At 38.6% G+C, this 17,585-nt stretch overlaps 3 protein-coding genes across 5 annotated transcripts; 1 reads left to right on the top strand and 2 right to left on the bottom strand.

Moving 5' to 3' along the window:
• The first annotated feature begins 2,708 nt into the window (after positions 1–2,708).
• Positions 2,709–6,198, top strand: MICU1 (Mitochondrial calcium uptake 1). Of its 2 annotated transcripts, none has more exons than XM_017149173.3 (8): positions 2,709–3,086; positions 3,146–3,338; positions 4,120–4,282; positions 4,385–4,422; positions 4,499–4,613; positions 4,669–4,829; positions 5,236–5,695; positions 5,750–6,198. In XM_017149173.3, exons 1-8 carry the CDS (start codon positions 2,803–2,805, stop codon positions 5,902–5,904), a joined length of 1,569 nt encoding a protein of 522 aa, XP_017004662.2. In that variant the 5' UTR covers positions 2,709–2,802; the 3' UTR covers positions 5,905–6,198. The 2 variants fall into 2 exon arrangements, with proteins under 2 accessions (XP_017004662.2, XP_017004663.2); XM_017149174.3 differs by lacking the exon at positions 4,120–4,282 and adding an exon at positions 3,794–3,953 and having other exon boundaries at positions 2,711–3,086.
• A 130-nt stretch (positions 6,199–6,328) lies between these two features.
• Positions 6,329–9,213, bottom strand: LOC108062468 (zinc finger protein 331). Its single transcript, XM_017149175.3, has 3 exons — positions 8,829–9,213; positions 7,578–8,395; positions 6,329–7,508 (listed from the first exon to the last, which is right to left on the bottom strand). Exons 2-3 carry the CDS (start codon positions 8,377–8,379, stop codon positions 6,565–6,567), a joined length of 1,746 nt encoding a protein of 581 aa, XP_017004664.2. The 5' UTR covers positions 8,380–8,395; positions 8,829–9,213; the 3' UTR covers positions 6,329–6,564.
• A 2,428-nt stretch (positions 9,214–11,641) lies between these two features.
• Positions 11,642–16,932, bottom strand: LOC108062465 (mucin-21). 2 transcript variants are annotated; one of them, XM_017149167.3, is made up of 3 exons: positions 16,843–16,932; positions 14,370–15,251; positions 11,642–13,438 (listed from the first exon to the last, which is right to left on the bottom strand). In XM_017149167.3, exons 2-3 carry the CDS (start codon positions 15,239–15,241, stop codon positions 12,787–12,789), a joined length of 1,524 nt encoding a protein of 507 aa, XP_017004656.2. In that variant the 5' UTR covers positions 15,242–15,251; positions 16,843–16,932; the 3' UTR covers positions 11,642–12,786. The 2 variants fall into 2 exon arrangements, with proteins under 2 accessions (XP_017004656.2, XP_070074812.1); XM_070218711.1 differs by having other exon boundaries at positions 14,370–15,247; positions 16,843–16,916.
• Between the last annotated feature and the right edge of the window lie 653 nt (positions 16,933–17,585).

The raw sequence follows: 17,585 nt of genomic DNA, 5'->3' as shown, positions 1-17,585 counted from the left end.
CATCATTTAATCAAATATAATAATATTTCACCTACCCACATCATTATTGTGTCTTCTTGCAATTAACTGTCATATTAAACCATCCTTGCTGACACACAGAAAATCCCTTTATCCAACCCACTTTGCGGAGAGGCTTCAAATGGCCAACTCATTTTAGCCACTATCAATTCAAGACATTCCCGAACCAAAACAAAAGCCTCCACACACAATTCTAGCCATCATTAACATGAGCAAGCCGACGACTAGTTATAAAGACCTGTTGTACCTTCAGAATGCACTACAACAAAATACATATTCCGAAATATTTTTATAAAAATAATTGAAAATAAATGAAACGATTACGGTCAGGCTAAAAAGTTTGCTTTATTTAAAAAAAAATTCTTATCCTTTTCGTCATTAAAAGTCGTAAAATAAGATATTTTTCGGTTCAGTTAAAAAAAATTTTTTTTTAATTTAAAAAATTTGTAATTTTTTTTCTCAGTGTACGATGCAGAATAGTGGAAGTGCAAAACCGGTTAACTGGCTGGGAGAATTGGCGGGGAAGACAAGCAGATATCGAGGCCTAATGGCGCCAACGACGATTACTGAAAACATAGACATTAAATGCAGAGGAAGTGACATTAATTGCATTGATTTAGCGGGCCCTACAGCCCGGCTAACTGATAAAAGTTGTCTGGCTCCATTATTGGGCTGCCTCCAAAGGCCAATCGACGAACAATTTCCGGGGCATGGTTTCGATGAGGAGGCGGGGGGAGAATGGGGATGCTGAAAGTGAGCTGACCATTTTCATGGAACGGTCATTACGCACTCATTGCGTATGCACTTCCAATTATTTGAAATTGTTGCTAATGAGAAATTAATTTGCAAAATGCTAATCAAGCGGTGGCAGTTGGTCGTCGGTCAGATAGATCTCCATTCTAATTCCAACAAATTGCAAATGAAGCATTGCCAACGGATCGAAGTGATTTAATTAAGACGGCCAGCCAGTCGCACGAGTTTCGGAATTTTAACATCGAGTCGGTTCCAACTCTAATGCGGATTTAATTGTTTCAACTCAGACCGGGCAATTTAAAAATCGAATTGTAATTAGAGCATTTCAGAGAAAACCTTGGCAGTACTTTACGCCGAATGAAAGCAAAGCTATTCTGTAAGTTTTAATACAATTTAATAAATGTACATTCATAAAATAATTATATCGTTTGAGCCTTACATTTTTAAAAATTTTACATACAACATTATATATTAAAAAACATTACCATACAAAATATTAACCACTGAAATATTTTAATTGATTCAATTTTTCATATTCATTATTGTCTTATTTTGATCAGAGTATTGAGTTTCAAAAAGAGGAAGTGGCTTACAACATGTTGATACAAACACTATTATTAGCAAAATAGCGATAAATAAGTATCGCGCAATAAATACGTCAGCGGTTCAGACAATTGGGGCGTGTGCAACATTAATCAAATCTTCAGGTAGGTGAATCTCACCTGCTGCAAGCCGTCTTTATACTATTTTTCTCCTTTTATTTTTGGAAGCATTCGGAATTTCAATTGGCCACCGGACGAATGCAACTGTACTCGCAGCAAGAGTGTGTAATTGCATTGCCCGATTGATTAATTTTGATTGATTAATGGTGTTTAAAGTGCGTGCGTGCCGGCAATCAGCTGTCATTTACCCAGCGAAATACGGAGGTGCGATTTCTGAAAGGTAAACATAAACAATTTGGAGTCGGAAGCGAAATTTGAATAGCACCCACTTTTCGCGCCTTTGCCTTTCGGGATTCCAAATGTGACTGATAGCTGGACAAAAGCATATTGCCATAGAACCTGAATAGTATTATTTTGATAAACAATTTAACTAATATAAAAGAAAATAAAATACATTACAGATTTTGAACTTAAATTAAAGTCGAACGAATTGTTGGATATATTTTCATCTTTCGAGCCACAAACTCCAAATAATTTAAATTTTTTTGACGCATTTATAACCTAAAGATACTTTGCTCTTCTTCTTTTAAGTTTGGTTCTTGTAATTCATCTTAGCCAATTAGTCCAATATAAACAAGAAAAGACAATAATTGTGTAGCGCCGTTCTGGTTTGGCCCATGGTACTTCAAATAGCTTAGTTTCAAACCTTCTGTTTTTTTAGCCTAGACAAGCACTCAATACATGTGTTACTTTATTTTCACGCCCAACGAATACGGTCATACAAATCAATCAAGCAAAATATTTAAATAATAATGAGCATATTTTATATTATGGAACGTTACGAGGTGTGTATCTTGTTCAATCTCACGTAATTTCAATAAATTAATTTAATAGTAAGTAATAGTAATAAGAATTGTAATAAAAAAGAGAAAAACAAGTTATTTACTGGGATAATACAAGTTACTCGATTTTTACGTAATATAACTCAAAAACATCAGTGTTTTATTTGCAGTAAACTTGTTTTCGATTTGTTTAATTTGAACTCAAGTAAATATTTGCTCGTGTAGTGATGGCTTAATGTCAGTTGCAGAAAAATACTATTATTATAAAATCAGCAGGAATATATTTCGTATGCATTTAAAACAAAAACAATTCAAAATATAAGAATATTTTAAGACCTTTATTGGTGTTTTCAAGATGTTAAATCACCTGACTTCAAAGTAAACAAACACTCCGCACACCTGCTAAATTTGGTATTATTCAGTCTTAAGACCTCCGGTAACACTAAATTATTGCCAAAAAAAAATGCGCATAAAAACAAGTAAATCTGTTGAAAAACTATAATAACTAGCGAAACAGAATATCGAAAATGTCTGTGCTGCGATTCCTGGTGACCCGCCAGGCGTTGGCTGCTCTGTCGCGGCCAAGGACCTTCAATATACTCCAAAAACCAGCGCCAATCGCCTTGGCCTCCACTTTGTGCAACCAAAATAACCATCAGGATCTGACCAAATCGAGTACCAATTTAAGTCTGACGCAAATAAGAGGCCATAAGCGATTTGGCCATCAGGAGGAAAAGACTCCAAATGTCACTAAGTACTTCCACATGTTCATCCTGAGTTTGTTCCTCATTTCGGTTATGGATTGGGGCAAGTGAGTGGACCAACGAATAAAGTGTTATTCGCAGACATAATTTTGGATTCTATTTTTAGAGTGAAGCGCCTGCTAATGCCAAAAGTGGACGCCGATGCTGGACAACAACCCTCCTCGGCTGCCGGCGTTAATGGCGAGGAAAAGTCATCCGATTCCGAGTCGGAGGATGGCGAGGACGAGGATGGTGGCCAGGATCTGCACCTGCACGAGGGCAAGAAGATCCGCGAGAAAGTCGGTTTCCGCGAGAGGAAGGTATAAAGCTGCTTGACGACGCTATAAAACTCAGCTTCTATAACTCTGTAAAAATTCTATTTACTTGCGGTTTTGTTCCGGTTTTTCCAGTCTTTTAGTTGATTCGCCTAGTTTATCTTAAAACCAAGTCATTCTTTTGTATAAAATTATTGTTTCTATATCATTCAAAGTTAAGTTTTTATATTTTTTATATGTTTTTCTATGATTTAGTTTTATTATTTTTGCTTAATAATCCAAAGTATATCCCTATTCGTTGATTTTATTGACTTAAAGTAAAAAGTTAATAAATTTTCAATTTAAGATTGTGAAAACCGGAGCGAAACCTTTAACATCTTATTTTAATATATTTTTAAATTTCTTCTATTACGTTGAAAACTCTTCGTTTCTTTTATTTTTATGTTTGTGACGTCTTGTTTTTGACCCATCATTGAACACAAAAACACACAACCACGAAGATCATTGAGTACGAAAACCGCATCCGTCAGTTTTCCACTCCCGACAAGATTTTCCGGTACTTTGCCACCGTAAGATTACAGGATGCCACACAAACGATCGTCTGTATGACTCCCGAGGATTTCCTACGCTCCATATATCCGGGAATCAAGCAGCCCGATGGTAATTCACTCATGCAGAAGCCCATGTCCAGATTTAAATTTAGTTTTTTGATATATTTCGGTTAGCTTTACTTTTTTTTCTTAGTCTCAGTTTAGAAAAGTTAATTTTGTTTGTTTTTTCAATTACCTGCCACTTTCGTAAGCTAAAGTCATGTCGTTTGCCTTAGATAATTGAGTACGAGAACCGTATTCGGCAGTTCTCCACGCCGGACAAAGTTTTTCGCTACTTTGCCACCATCCAGGTGCCCGTGGCTGATGATCGTCATGAAGTCTACATGACTCCGACCGATTTTTTAACCAGCATGACGCCCGGCATGAAGCAACCAGATGGTATGTGACAGGGAGTAGAATAGGGTACATCTATAGAAAATCCTTAGTTGTATTTATATGAATAGGGAAAAATTTTCCCGTAATAATGGTAATTTCTTTTAGGATTGGGACTGGACCAATATCGCCGCTATGATCCTAAGGTAAGAATTGAATAAATATATACCTTACTCATGTAATTTAGTGTGAAATCTTTTTAATAAACTTTTTTTGTTTTAGTCTGTTGGCGAGCAGTTAAATCTCCATCTGGAAAAGAACAGCATTTTTTACAAGCTGGGTTCCTTTGGACTGATTACATTTTCGGACTACATTTTCCTGCTCACGGTACTATCAAGTAAGTAAAAAGTAATGCCTTCAATAGGGACCTAATTAACGGATTTTCTTTAAAGTTTCCCGTCGCCACTTTGAGATTGCCTTCCGAATGTTTGATTTGAATGGGGACGGCGATGTTGATTGCGAGGAATTCGAAATGGTGGCCACTTTGGTGAGACAACAAACCAGCATGGGAACCCGACATCGCGATCACGCTAATACAGGAAACACCTTTAAGGTAATAAAACTCAGTTCGCCTAGATAAATATGAAAAAGAGAGTACCTCGAGCCGTACTAAAAACGATTCCTTTTTGTATATTTGTATATTCTCTGTCTTTTGGCTTTGACCCTATATATTGAACGCGTGTCTAAACTGTGTACATATCAAATCTTAACTTCCCTCTGTTTTTGACGTACTTACAGTCCTTGAAGGTACTTTGTGTGATAATGCTTATTGAACCTATTTTGCCCTTTCGAATTTCTTTTGACACATTTAAACACAATCGCACCAAACTAAAAATAAATCATTTTTAAGTAGGAAATCCACCAATGCACCTGCTCCCAGCACACAAGTTAAACCTTTTGATGTCTGAATACTAATCAATATGAAATACTAATTACATCGTTTTTAATCGTTTCCTTAGGGTGTAAATTCGGCTTTAATCACATATTTCTTTGGTCCCAATATGGATGAAAAGCTGACGATTGAAAAGTTCCTGGACTTCCAGGAGCAACTGCAAAAGGAGATTCTTTCCCTCGAGTTTGAAAGGAAAGAACCCAATGAAGATGGAAATATAACAGAAGCAGATTTTGCAGAACTTCTTTTGGCCTACGCTGGATATCCTTTGAAAAAGAAGCAAAAGAAATTAAAGAGAGTGAAGAGGAGATTCAGGGATCATGGCAAAGGCATTTCTAAACAGGACTATCTAGATTTCTTCCATTTCCTGAACAACGTCAACGACGTGGACACTGCCTTGACTTTTTATCACATTGCCGGTGCCTCGATTGATCAGCAAACTCTGCAGCATGTGGCCAAAACGGTGGCTATGGTGAATCTTTCGGATCATGTCGTCGATGTAGTCTTCACCATCTTTGATGAAAACAGTAAGTTAATTATTAAATTCCAAAATATATTTTCATTTTCCCCCTCTTTTTTAGATGACAACCAACTTAGCAACAAGGAGTTTATTTCGGTGATGAAAAATCGTGTGCAGCGTGGTTTGGAGAAACCCAAAGACACTGGATTCCTAAAAATGATGCGATCGGTGTTCAAGTGCGCCAAGGAAACAAAGCCCGTTCTGCTGGATATCTAAAAATCGCAACACTATGGATTCTCCCGCTCCAAGCGCCCCAATCTTAGTCATTTTTCCTACGCTTACGCTTCTTACTATTTATTTTTGTAGTTAACGTTTACATAAATCGATTTTAGCTCAATCTCTTTAACTGTTTGACACCCAAGCCGTTTTTTCAGATAAGATGAATTGCTTTTGTATATTTCACCGACTCTTGTGCACTTAATACGTTAATTTTTTAATAAAAATATATATCATAATATTTATAAATAAATACAATTGATAATGCTCTGTTTATTAGGAGCGTAACGTTCAGTTCTGTAAGTTTTCATGATGTATATGGCGCGTGATTATCATTACTTTTTAAAATTTGTCTTTCAGGTTTTCATTCTTAGTTTTTTAATAAGACTTATGTAAAATGCCGCAAAAAAGGCTGAATTAGTGTGGAAAATAAATTAATGATTGTTTAAAACATCATATATAATTGGAAATATTCCTTCAATATTATTGGTGGGGAATGTTCTGATGATGCTTAAGGACTTAAAGCCATATTTGCTGAAGGATATGTAATCCTTACTTCCTTATTATATACATATTTTGATCGAGAATTCATAATTCTCAATTAACGCTTTCCAAGAAAATCTTATGGCCTAACATTTAATCAATAAACTGTCCCTTTAATTAGGCCACATCCACGTCCTCCTGCTCCTCGTCCGCCACATCATCCACACTCATTCCGTACAATTCCAAGTCGTGCTGTTTAAGATGCGCAGTATAAGCATCTAACTCCGTGAATCTCTGCTGACACTCGCAGCATTCCAGACAATCTTCTACAGAACTCTCGCCATCATCATCACTTTCGTAAGTGGACGATTTTTGGCTACTCAGTTGCTCCAGATGGCTGGTTTTGTGATCAGCATAGTCCAGATAGTCCCTAAATTTGGAGGGACACCTCAGACACTTGTACCAGCGATCTCTAACATGAGTGACCATGTGTTTTTTGAGCGTGGAACACTCTCTAAAGGGTTTCCTGCACTTGGAGCAGCTAAAGGGCTTTTCTCCAGTATGAATCATATAGTGGCGTTTAAGATTGTGACGTGTCCCGAAAGGTCGATGACATAAAGGGCAGGGATACGATCTGCGACTGCGATTTATAGGCTTTCCAGATATATTTCCATCATTGCTCAGGGAAGATGAGGAGTTGGCACTACTGCAACTACGAGGAAGCGGCGGTCGACTTGGCTGTGTGGCTTGAGGAACCTTTTCCGGTAGAGATTGAATGGGTGGTATTAATGTAACCATCAAAGTTGGCGGTGGTGCTACTCTTAGTGGCTGCTCCTCTTCTTCTGGTTCCTCCTCTTCCTCGAGATCCTCCTCGTCTTCTTCCATCTCATCTGCTTGCTCCTCAGCAGCTATTCCGCCCAATTCTTCTGGCTGAGGCTTTACCATGAGATTCTTGCTCTCACAGTCCGCACACCTAGTGGAATCCTGCTCCAAAGGTTCGCCCATGTGACAGATCATGCAGATGAATCGAGGATCATGTGAGTGTCTCCGACGATGCTTTTTCAGATCACTAAACTCCCGAAAACGACGCTCGCATAGATCGCATGGGAAAGGTCGCTCTCCTAGTAAAAGAGAAATAAAATAAGTTCAATTGACATATTTATAATAATGGCATAATTGATATTTCTTACCTGTATGTATCATCATGTGACGTCTGAGATTGTAATTAGATTGCACTTTCTTCCCGCAGTCAGGACATTCGTACAGATGGCGTCCTCTTCTATTTACATATGGACGCCTCTTCGCTGATCTCCTTGAGTTAGAAGATTTCTTCCTGATCACAAGTTCAGACTCATGTTGCTCTTCTGGATCGGAGTGCACGATGATCACCTGATCCTGGGGAATTTGATTTTGGGTTTCTTTGTGTTTCTTCTCGTTTAAGACACAACGAACTGCATTTGACGGAAGATTCACCTCTTCTTCGCATTCGCTAATTGGATCCTGATCACTGTCGCTTAGCTCGATTTCCGCTACAATCCGATGCTCTTGTCTGGGAATGAGTTCAATATCCGGGGATATCCTTTTTATTGAAGAATTCCAATGCGCTAAGCTCCTAGCTGCGCTGATGATCAAACCCTTAGGGGATGGAACCTCGTCTTCATCCAATTCGATTACCTCTTGGTATCTTCGCGCCTCTGCCTCCCTCCTCTCCTTCTCCCTTTTCTCTTGGTCCTTGATCCTTTTCATTTCCAACTCCTTTTCCTGCTGCTGCTGCCCGATTCTCCAGAGAAATCCTTTAATTTTCACATCATCTATTGAGACAAAGTTCTCTTCGGGTTCCTGGTATTCGTATCTGACAGGATCTGGGGGGATTAGTCCACAACTGGCTTCGCAGCTGGCGTCGCAGCACGCAGCGGCAGAGCAACATGCCATTAGAGGACAGTCTTTGCAGCAGTCTACGCAGGACGATGACTTATTCATAGACACCTCCATCACGTCCGCAATCTTACTAAAATATAAAATTTTTATAAGCCTTCGTTTCTTTATTGAACTTTATAGATCCTTGAAAATGGTACTATTTAGATTCTAATCCAATCAAATCCTTAATCTATTTGAAGACATCCTTGGAAATAGAAAAGTTATTGCCTTTTTAATTTGGATGCTGAAGATTTGGATTTCCGAAATGGAGCTTACTTATAAATCTTCTCTTCTTCATAAATTGAAAATAAGGTAGAATATTTCAATCTATTTAGGGCGGAATTGGGATTTGCATTTTTAGAAACAACATTTACTTTAATAACAAAATCTTTAAAATAGCTATACAAAATAGATCGTCAGATTACATTAATTTTTTTTCGGTGTACAACTCTAAGCGATTTCGTAGTTCATAGACAATTGAACCATATTGAAATAAACTCATTATGATCCTGGCGTATACGAACCATATGATCAGCAAGGAGATTCCGATTCAATGAATTCTTCAGCAATCTACAAGCTCCTCTCTCTTCCCGAAGCTCCACTCCTTTTCTTTATTTTATCCGCAATTTCAGCGCTCGGCGATGGCGTCTGCCGTGCGAAGAAGTGAAGAAGAAACTGGATTCGCGATTCGCGATTTGCGGCTTGCCGAGCAGCAACCTCTCGGCAAAAACAACAAATCGCCGCAAAAGTCGAGCTTCAGTCGACGTTGACGCTGGCAGCGCTGCTCGGTCTGTGAATCAGCGAAGCGAGCAGAGCAGCAGCAACAACAACAACAACAGCAACGTGAGCTGCGCTTAAGGCTTTTATTTCGGTACACGAACGTGAGCCTTAACCCACAGCAATGCCCCCCTCCCCCCTCATTTGCGTGCTAACTTGATTTTTCTTCGGGCCACGCAAAAGCGAAGTACGAAAAACAAAGAAAATGCCCCAACAACAAAGGCAATAACAAAAACAATTATAGCCAGAGCAACAGGCGCAGCAGCAACAACAACAGCCCACGATTTTTAAGATTGCTCAGTGGAACATGGGCGCTGGCAGGATTTGAGAGAGGGGGTAAGGAATACAGGACTAAGGTCTAGGAAAAGCAAAAAAATATAAATTTTATTAGTGAAATTTTCCATGAAAGAGATGATCGCATTGTAATAAACTTTTTTTTGGCCCAGTTTCATTACGTTAATATTTACATTGAAAATAAATAAATTAAATTTAAATACTTTGATGGGGCAGCTAGCCCCCTTGAACATACATAGTTACCTACGCCCTTGCAGAGAGGCGGAAAGAGAGCTAGGGAAAGAGGTGGAGAAGGCGGTGGGGCAGCAGAGAGTGGGCGAGTTGGAGTAGGGAAGCGTGGAGAGAGCTCGGCGGGCGGGGGATGGGAGGTGCAGCGAAAAAGGGAGCAGCGTGACCAAAGCGTAAAAAGCTACAACAACAAGAGCAGGAGAAACAACAACAACAACTACCGAGGAGCAACTACTGAGAGCAGAGACGCCAAAGCCGACGCCAACGCCAACGTCGACGTCAAAAAAAAAAAGTTTTATTGACGTCCGAGCAGCAGTGCTATAGTAAAACCGTGCGCCTTCATTTTTTTTATTCGCAGTTGCCTTTCTTCTTTTTTCTAGCTTTGTTGTTGGTTTCCTTTTTATATACTTGTATATGTACATATTTTTCAGTAATTGACTTAATTATTGACCGTTTCTTCGGTCATTCTCCATTTTCAGACTGAGCTTCTTTTAATTGTTTAAGTCTAAAGGTCTGAAAGCCCTACGATCGTTTTTCAGAATAGCGGGAAATGGTTTATTAAGGTTAATAAAAGGTATAAAAGGTATAATAAAAAGATTCCAATATTTTCTCAACTTCGCAGGATACAATTCTTCCGTGCAATGTAGTAAATTATTAAAATTCTTAAGAAGCAATTTTCTGACGAAAGATACAAATTTTTCCGTTATCCATTGTTTTTTTCAGTAACCAAATTAGTTAACAATTTGTAAGATCATGAATCGTAGGTAAATATTAAAGTTACGGAATAAACTTTTTACGCTTTAGGACTATTAAAATTAAGATAGCCAATTCGAATAATAATTTTAATGACATAGTGTTTAAACAAAGCAAATTTTTTTTCTACTTAGTGTAATTTACACTTTTCAATATTATAAAGAACGGTTAAGGAAATTAATAAATTTGGTCTTTCTAAGCGCAGTTTTCTAATCCACATGTTAAGCTTAAATACATATGTTAAATCTAGAAAAATTAATGAAACCTACTTTGTCATCCGAACGAGATAAATATTCCAAATTCCTTTGTTACTTCTTTTGGATTATTACTCGGATATATCTATTGTTTATTTCAGAACTCTGTCTCACTTGACGGAATTTTTCAGGGCTAGGATAGCGTGATTTATTGTAATTCGTATGCCATCGGCGTGGGTATATAAATTCTGCCCCCGCCTGGCCACCGAGTCAGATCCCCAGATCCGCTTTAAATGCTTGGCTAGGCTCCCGTTTGGTGTCTCGGTCTCGGAATATTGCCGATCGTGACTGCACCGCTTACTTATTTTTTCGCTATAAAACTCGTTTATATCGAATCCGCACACACGTCCAGTCGCATGAAGTCGACAACAAACGCCCACTCGACTTGGTCCGTGTGGAATCGGTTTATCGGTCTCGGTCTCTGGCTTTGCCCCTGGGGAATTGGCGTCCGTGTTCGAGGTACGAGCATGTACATTATATCCTCTCTGTGTGGGGAACCAGTATATTGGTGTTTGCGTTTGGGGAGCAATGCTCGGCATCTCGGAGCTGTCTGAAGTCCCCAGGTGTTCGAACTTTTCGGTGCGTGTGTATGCATATATGGATGGATACTTACTCGCGCTTGCAGGTGCTTTATATAGCTTGGAAATACTCGCACGATATCGTGCTCGGCGAAGTTGTTCTACACTCCATGTGTTCTCACAATAGTAATCATTATTATACACTTTTTCATTAAGTTCACATTCCATTACTTTTAGCGACACACTATTTTCTAGGTGTAGTATTTATATAAAAATGTATATATATATTTACACATCTAAATATTCCTTTATCGAGACCAATAAGGATGCAGCAGAACTTATGAAAATGAGATCAGAACCGGATTTGGATTTTCTTCTTGTGAAATCACTTGTTGACCATAATGAATTATTTAATGGCACCGGATATGCCAGCCTGCCTTCCTTAATTTCTGTCGTTAAAAAAATATCATTGTCCCCAAAAATGTATTCCTAAAAATTTATTAAAACAAACAATTTTGATCTATTGAAAAAATTTTTAATCGGAAATTCTTTCCATCTGGATCCTTTCTAAGTATAACTTTTTTCCTGAAACTACGTAAATTCGCTTACGATAATTATAATCGAATCGTAAACCTATATAATATATGCGAATATATATTGATCAGTTTCTTTTAAGGGATACGCGCAGATATCCGCGATTAATTGGATCACATTATAGGCAATATAATGCTGGATTATACATATAGGCATAGAGGAAACATATTTGGCAAAATTGGGTTTTCGTTAGGTTAAATCTAGGGTGAGGTGGCGACTACTAACAAAACTAAAGTAACCATAAATATATGGGCGTACTAACTTTTACTTAGAAAAAAAAAACTATTGGTAAATCGAAACATTGGAAATGAAGAACATAATATAACACAAAGAGCGGAGAAAATAACTCTGGCTATATATAATAAACCTTATGCTAACATATTAAAAACGAATGTTTGCTAGGGGTGAAAGGGCGTGTGAGTGTGTTTTGCGATAAATGATATGCAAGATGGTTTAGAACTTCAGACAAACAACTTAACTATGTACATCAAAGCTACGGTCTAATATATAGCAAGTCAGGGGATCAAATGAAACCCCCAACTGAAGCGTGTGATTGGGTATTTTGGGTCGATTTTTTGTTTACAAAAATCCTAGTACCGCTATTTTATCTTTGGTCTTTTTCAGGAAACTTTGCTTTGAATACTAAAAGAAATAAATATAAATGAGGTTTTAACAGATTCAAATTCTTTTAAATTAATTAGTAATAAATATTGCTTGTGGGTGTGTTTTCACACTTAGTTCCTACACTCCTAAGTTTACTTTTTTGAAATATAATTTAACCATAAGAAAATTTGCGTTAAGGTCTATTAGAATTATTGAAAATGTACAACTTTAAAAGAATCTAGCTATTTTTGATCAAGTGTTTCTTGGAAGACAAGAGGCATGGATATTTGTTAGATTTTTTTAACCCGTTGGTACTCATATATAGTTCATAAAGAATTCAAAGCAAATCACTTAAAATTAACCAAAGATTAATTTTTGGAGCCTGAGATTGTTACATTAATTTAGCATCCCCAAAATCGACCCCTAAGCTAAGCTAAACTGCGTATGTTTCCACGCGTTTCTTAAAGCTTTGGCGGCACATCTTTGCTGGTGGCTCCCGATCTCTCGTGATTGACGACAAACTTCTTGGCGCCCGACAATCCCTGCTTGTTGATATAGAAGCTCTTCTGTGCAAGCGGGGAACCCCCGCCATCTGAATCCACGACAAGGCGATTCAGAAAAGTGGCAGCTGTTTTGGCACCACTGTCGCAGGAGGACGACTCTATGCTGATGGTGGAACATCCACCGATCGAGGAGGTCTCGCTTTTGGCATCGTCCATTAGAGTGGCATCATCCACCAAATCGTTGACCAGCACCTGAGTGCTGGAGGATGCGGTGGACAGGATGGAGGAGGTGCGACTGCGGCAGGAGGAGTGCGACTCCGATTCGGGTATCGAGATTCCCTCGTCGATACTTTGACTCTGGCTGCCGCCGGAAACAAGGCACATGGCCGCCTCCAGATTCGGCCCACTGCCCACACCTCCGGGCGAAGCGGAAACGGGTGACGGACATCCCGAGCTGCTGCTATTGTTATTGATTCCACTTCCGCTCACCGTATTATTTGTGCACAGCTTCGAGATGAACAGCTTGGGCGTAATTCGGCCATCAAAGGTTCCGGAATCGGGACTGGGACAGACCGACGACGGCGATTGACACACCGGTGAGGAGCCGCGACTGAATTGGGAAGAAAGTGATGATACATTTGAGTAAATTAATAAAATTTGTCAGATTTTATATGGGTTTTAAAATTGTTAAGAATTTATATGGTTCCTAAATGTGGCCTATATAATAAAACCCTTAGCATTTTTAAATAAATTTTACCCTTGTTGTATGTACTCAACAAGTTGCACAATTGCTTGTATATGCACTATTGAACATCTAATATAATTTAATTAATGGTTCTCGTACAACACAACTTTATAGCATTTATTTTTAGATTTATGAAGAATGTTTAGGCGGCCACACAATTAGAACACAAAGTAAATAAAATCTAAATTTATTTTTTACAAAAAGGCCCGAAGTAATATATTTTTAGCTTCTGAGAAGAATGGTATTAAAAAACTCTTTATACAAGAATTTAAATGCCCCACATAAAGAAAAATCCCTCGATGAAGAAGGTTATCAAATATTTTTTTGATAGAGGTAATTTTTATAGTAAAATATATAAAAAATAAATTAAAAATACGATAATAACTTCATCGACAAAATTGTATTTAGGTGAGTACTGCGGATCTTCAAAAATAAATGGGACGAGTATTAAAAGCTTCACGCCACTGGAAGCTTAGAACAAAAATAAAGTTTGTTATCTTATTATTTATAGGAACCCGATCAGATACTTCGCACAAAAGCATGTACTAAACTTTTATAAAGCGTGCCGTGAGTTTAATTACCCCAAAAGCCAAAGATATTGTAATTAAAATAGGCTTAAGCAAAAAATTTACGGCGAAATTAAATATTATTTTAAAAATAGATTGCATGTTCAACGGTTTAAAAAAATATTTGAATTGTATTCTATTGTATTTAAAAGTAAATATTACTTAATATCTTAGTGCAGATTTTACTGATTTTAATTGAAACTAAATTTATAGCTGATCTTATATCTCACCTTTCCGTGAATATCTTCTTCATGGGCGGAGGAGAGTAAACACTCCAGTTGCTGCCCTGCGTGGGATTATCGTCCAGTTCAAACTTCCTCTTCACGGGACCCAGCTGAGATGGTCTCATGGCGATGGGAGACATCGATCTCCTGGTGGCGAATGTTCGCCTCGTGGGCGACGGGGAATATGGTAGCCTCATGCCCGCACGATTGTTTGTGGGACTGGGACTGGAGCAACTGGTAGTGCCAGTGGGTGGCAGACTGACTTGCAGGGGGTTCGAGAACTCGTCCGATTTGCACGACCAGTTCTCGGCCACCAGAGTTAAGTCTTCCCAGCTCTGGGAGATTTGTATTTCTCGGTGAACTTCGCGCTCATGATTTACCTCCCGGCTATTCAGATCCGCGCATTCCTCTTGCCTCAGCTGGGAGACCCGGGGAGTTAGGCAAAGGGTGGCTCCATTGGCGGCAGTGGTCAAGGGACTGTAACTAGCCGAATACCTCCTTGCTCGAGGTGTGAATATGTTGAAGATGGGCGCCGGGGAAACCTCCCGGGAATTGGGCTGGGATCGTATATGTATGTTCTTGCCGAAGCAATCGATCGATGGGACATTCGGCATCTGGATATCCAGCACCTGTTGGCTCTTCTTGGGCGTCTGCTCGTGCTCCTTGGCCGCCAGAGCAGCCGCTGCAGCTGCGCGTGTCGTCATCGGTGTTTTTCCCGATTTTCCCGCCGGCGGAGTCCGGATTATGGGCACACTTAGGCAACGTTTGAGGGTCTTCGAGCTGCCACTCGGTGGCGGCGGATCCAGAGTGTCCATGGGCACTGTCGAGGGGTTTTCCTGCTGCTTCTCCTCGCCGCTGGCTTTCGTCTCCGATTCCATTGCCGTCTATCTAAAAATAAATGCTGTTTACTTCTTGGTTCCTAGGGTTATTTATATACCCTTGCAGAGGGTAGGGCTATATTAGGTAGCAGCTGTAGAGTGTTTACTTGGTGCATCCAAATTACAGTCGGGTATCTTTTGAAACTATGGATTTACTGATATTTGTACAATTTTACTATCTTGCTATTTTAAGAAACCAGCTGTAACGCATTGTTAATTGATTACGTTGAGAATAGGTACCTGTATTTATACCCGTTACTCGTAGAGTAAAAGGGTATATTAGATTCGTGCAAAAGTATGTAACAGGTAGAAGGAAGCGTTTCCGACCCTATAAACTATATATATTCTTGATCGGGATCACTAGCCGAGTCGATCTAGCCATGTCCGTCTGTCCGTCTGTCTGTCCGTCTGTCTGTCTGTCTGTCTGTCTGTCTGTCTGTCTGTATGAACGCTGAGATCTCGGAAACTATAAAAGCTAGAAGATTGACATTTTGCATGCAGATTCTAGGAGTTCCTACGCAGCGCAAGTTTGTTTCAAAAGGGTGCCACGCCCCCTCTTACGCCCACAATCGCTAATGTACGATTTTAAAAATTTCAATATTTTGGAAAAGTAGAAATGCAGTTTTATTGTGTTTATCAATACCTATCGAAATGTAGAAGAAATTTTTTAAATCGGACCATTCGTTAAAAAGTTACGACGGATCAAAGTTTTTCTCCATCTCCTTCGCACTCCCTTTAGCTGAGTAACGGGTATCTGATAGTCGGGGCACCCGACTATAGCGTTCTCTCTTGTTTTTAATTATTTTTAGTCTAGTTTGAAATTGGAAATTATAGATGACGAGCTCGGAATTTTATTAGTTATTCTTTTTAAGGTAATTATACACAAATACCTTAAATGTTTGTATCTACACTCTATGCCAGTTTATTAACCTTTAAATTTGTTCAATTGATGACGATGACAATATATACCTAATACGTTGCAGTCCAACCAAATTCGATTTAATATCGTTTTGATATTCAAACATTATTTTTGATATCATAAGAAAGTATTAATATTATATCTTCCCGGTTTGATTACAAATTGCAGATCTACGATAAGCTCTAACCATAGAAAATTGACATAACTTGTCTGATTTTAAAGATAGTATAATTAAACATCTTAAATTGCTTTCCAAAAGTGTCAGAAATATTTTCCAAAGATATAATCTTAAAAGCCAAGACTATATCCTTTATATCCTATAAGAACGATCAGTCTGCAAAATCATTCCGAGCTCCGGCGTGTTATTATAACATTGCGTTTCCGTTTCCCACAGCATTTTCCGACTTCCTAGGGTGGCAAAGAATTTCCCGATTTTCCGCAGGACTTCGGGGCGCAGCGGCAGCGCTGTCGACGTCGCTGCCAACGCGGGCAGAGCGACTGTCTACTTTTTTCACCCACAAACTGCGTGCCCATTGAGGCAACTTTTGGCAGCCACTTTTCACGCCCTAAATGTCACTAGCCCTTTGAAATAAATGCTGATTTAGCTTTGCCAAATCCTGAAGAACACTTTGCACTACCTTAAGTTGGCTTAAAACACGTGCAATTGCCCTAAAATACTTACAAAATTGTGTCCTGCGATTGTAATTTTCAGCTATACCCGTTTAGTTTTTTTATAGTGTTGGCAAACGCCTAAACTCGAGTGACCACATACACGAACAAGCGGTATGACATACCAGGCATGGCCTGAAAAATATTACAAAAATGTTATTTACTCGAGGTAAGTGAACTATGGCTAGTATTCATCTAGTGTATTATTTAAAGATAATTACGCTTAATGATTTCGTAGAATTATATCACTTGTTTTTTGTCTAATCAGCTGATGTTTGCCCTGCGGCATTTTTTTGCCTCTTGAGGCACACGTCATGCAGCTCTGCGTACAACCGCTGTTCAACACTATGCGCGCGCAATTCAAATTTACTCGCTGCTACGGCAATGGGGAAGTTGTGTTTTTATAAATTTAAAATTTATTTTTTAAGAACACTTGTAAATTAATATTTTTTCAAGTGAAAACAAATAGAATGGTTGTATTTGTTTAGAAAAAAATTAAGAAACCCCTTCAGATAGTTTTAAATTATTTGATTTATGAAAACAATTGGAATAGCAAATAAAATTTATAAGTAAATAAATAAATATAAAAAGCAGAACCCTCAAGTGCCGCATTTTATCAGCATATGACCTACGACTCGATAAAAAACAAAACCAAATTATTTCCAATTTTTTTTTTACAACGAGCTTTTGGGGAATTTGTTTCCCTAAAGACATTCAGTTTTTTTAAAAATCTGTCGTAACTGTTTCCCTTTTTTT

Source organism: Drosophila takahashii, chromosome 2L, assembly GCF_030179915.1.
Source record: "Drosophila takahashii strain IR98-3 E-12201 chromosome 2L, DtakHiC1v2, whole genome shotgun sequence".
NCBI classification, from domain to species: Eukaryota; Metazoa; Arthropoda; class Insecta; order Diptera; family Drosophilidae; genus Drosophila; species Drosophila takahashii.
Note: the sequence above shows the minus strand (reverse complement) of the source record. Positions and strands in the feature narration are given on the sequence as shown.

Excerpts from the sequence above, each read along its gene's own strand:
- MICU1 (XM_017149173.3), top strand. The coding sequence starts at position 2,803 with ATGTCTGTGCTGCGATTCCTGGTGACCCGCCAGGCGTTGGCTGCTCTG. Across the intron at positions 3,087-3,145 it reads TCGGTTATGGATTGGGGCAA|AGTGAAGCGCCTGCTAATGC; the intron begins GTGAGTGGACCA and ends TTCTATTTTTAG. Across the intron at positions 4,830-5,235 it reads ATACAGGAAACACCTTTAAG|GGTGTAAATTCGGCTTTAAT; the intron begins GTAATAAAACTC and ends TCGTTTCCTTAG.
- LOC108062468 (XM_017149175.3), bottom strand. The coding sequence starts at position 8,379 with ATGGAGGTGTCTATGAATAAGTCATCGTCCTGCGTAGACTGCTGCAAA. Across the intron at positions 7,509-7,577 it reads TCACATGATGATACATACAG|GAGAGCGACCTTTCCCATGC; the intron begins GTAAGAAATATC and ends CTCTTTTACTAG.
- LOC108062465 (XM_017149167.3), bottom strand. The coding sequence starts at position 15,241 with ATGGAATCGGAGACGAAAGCCAGCGGCGAGGAGAAGCAGCAGGAAAAC. Across the intron at positions 13,439-14,369 it reads AAGAAGATATTCACGGAAAG|TCGCGGCTCCTCACCGGTGT; the intron begins GTGAGATATAAG and ends TTCCCAATTCAG.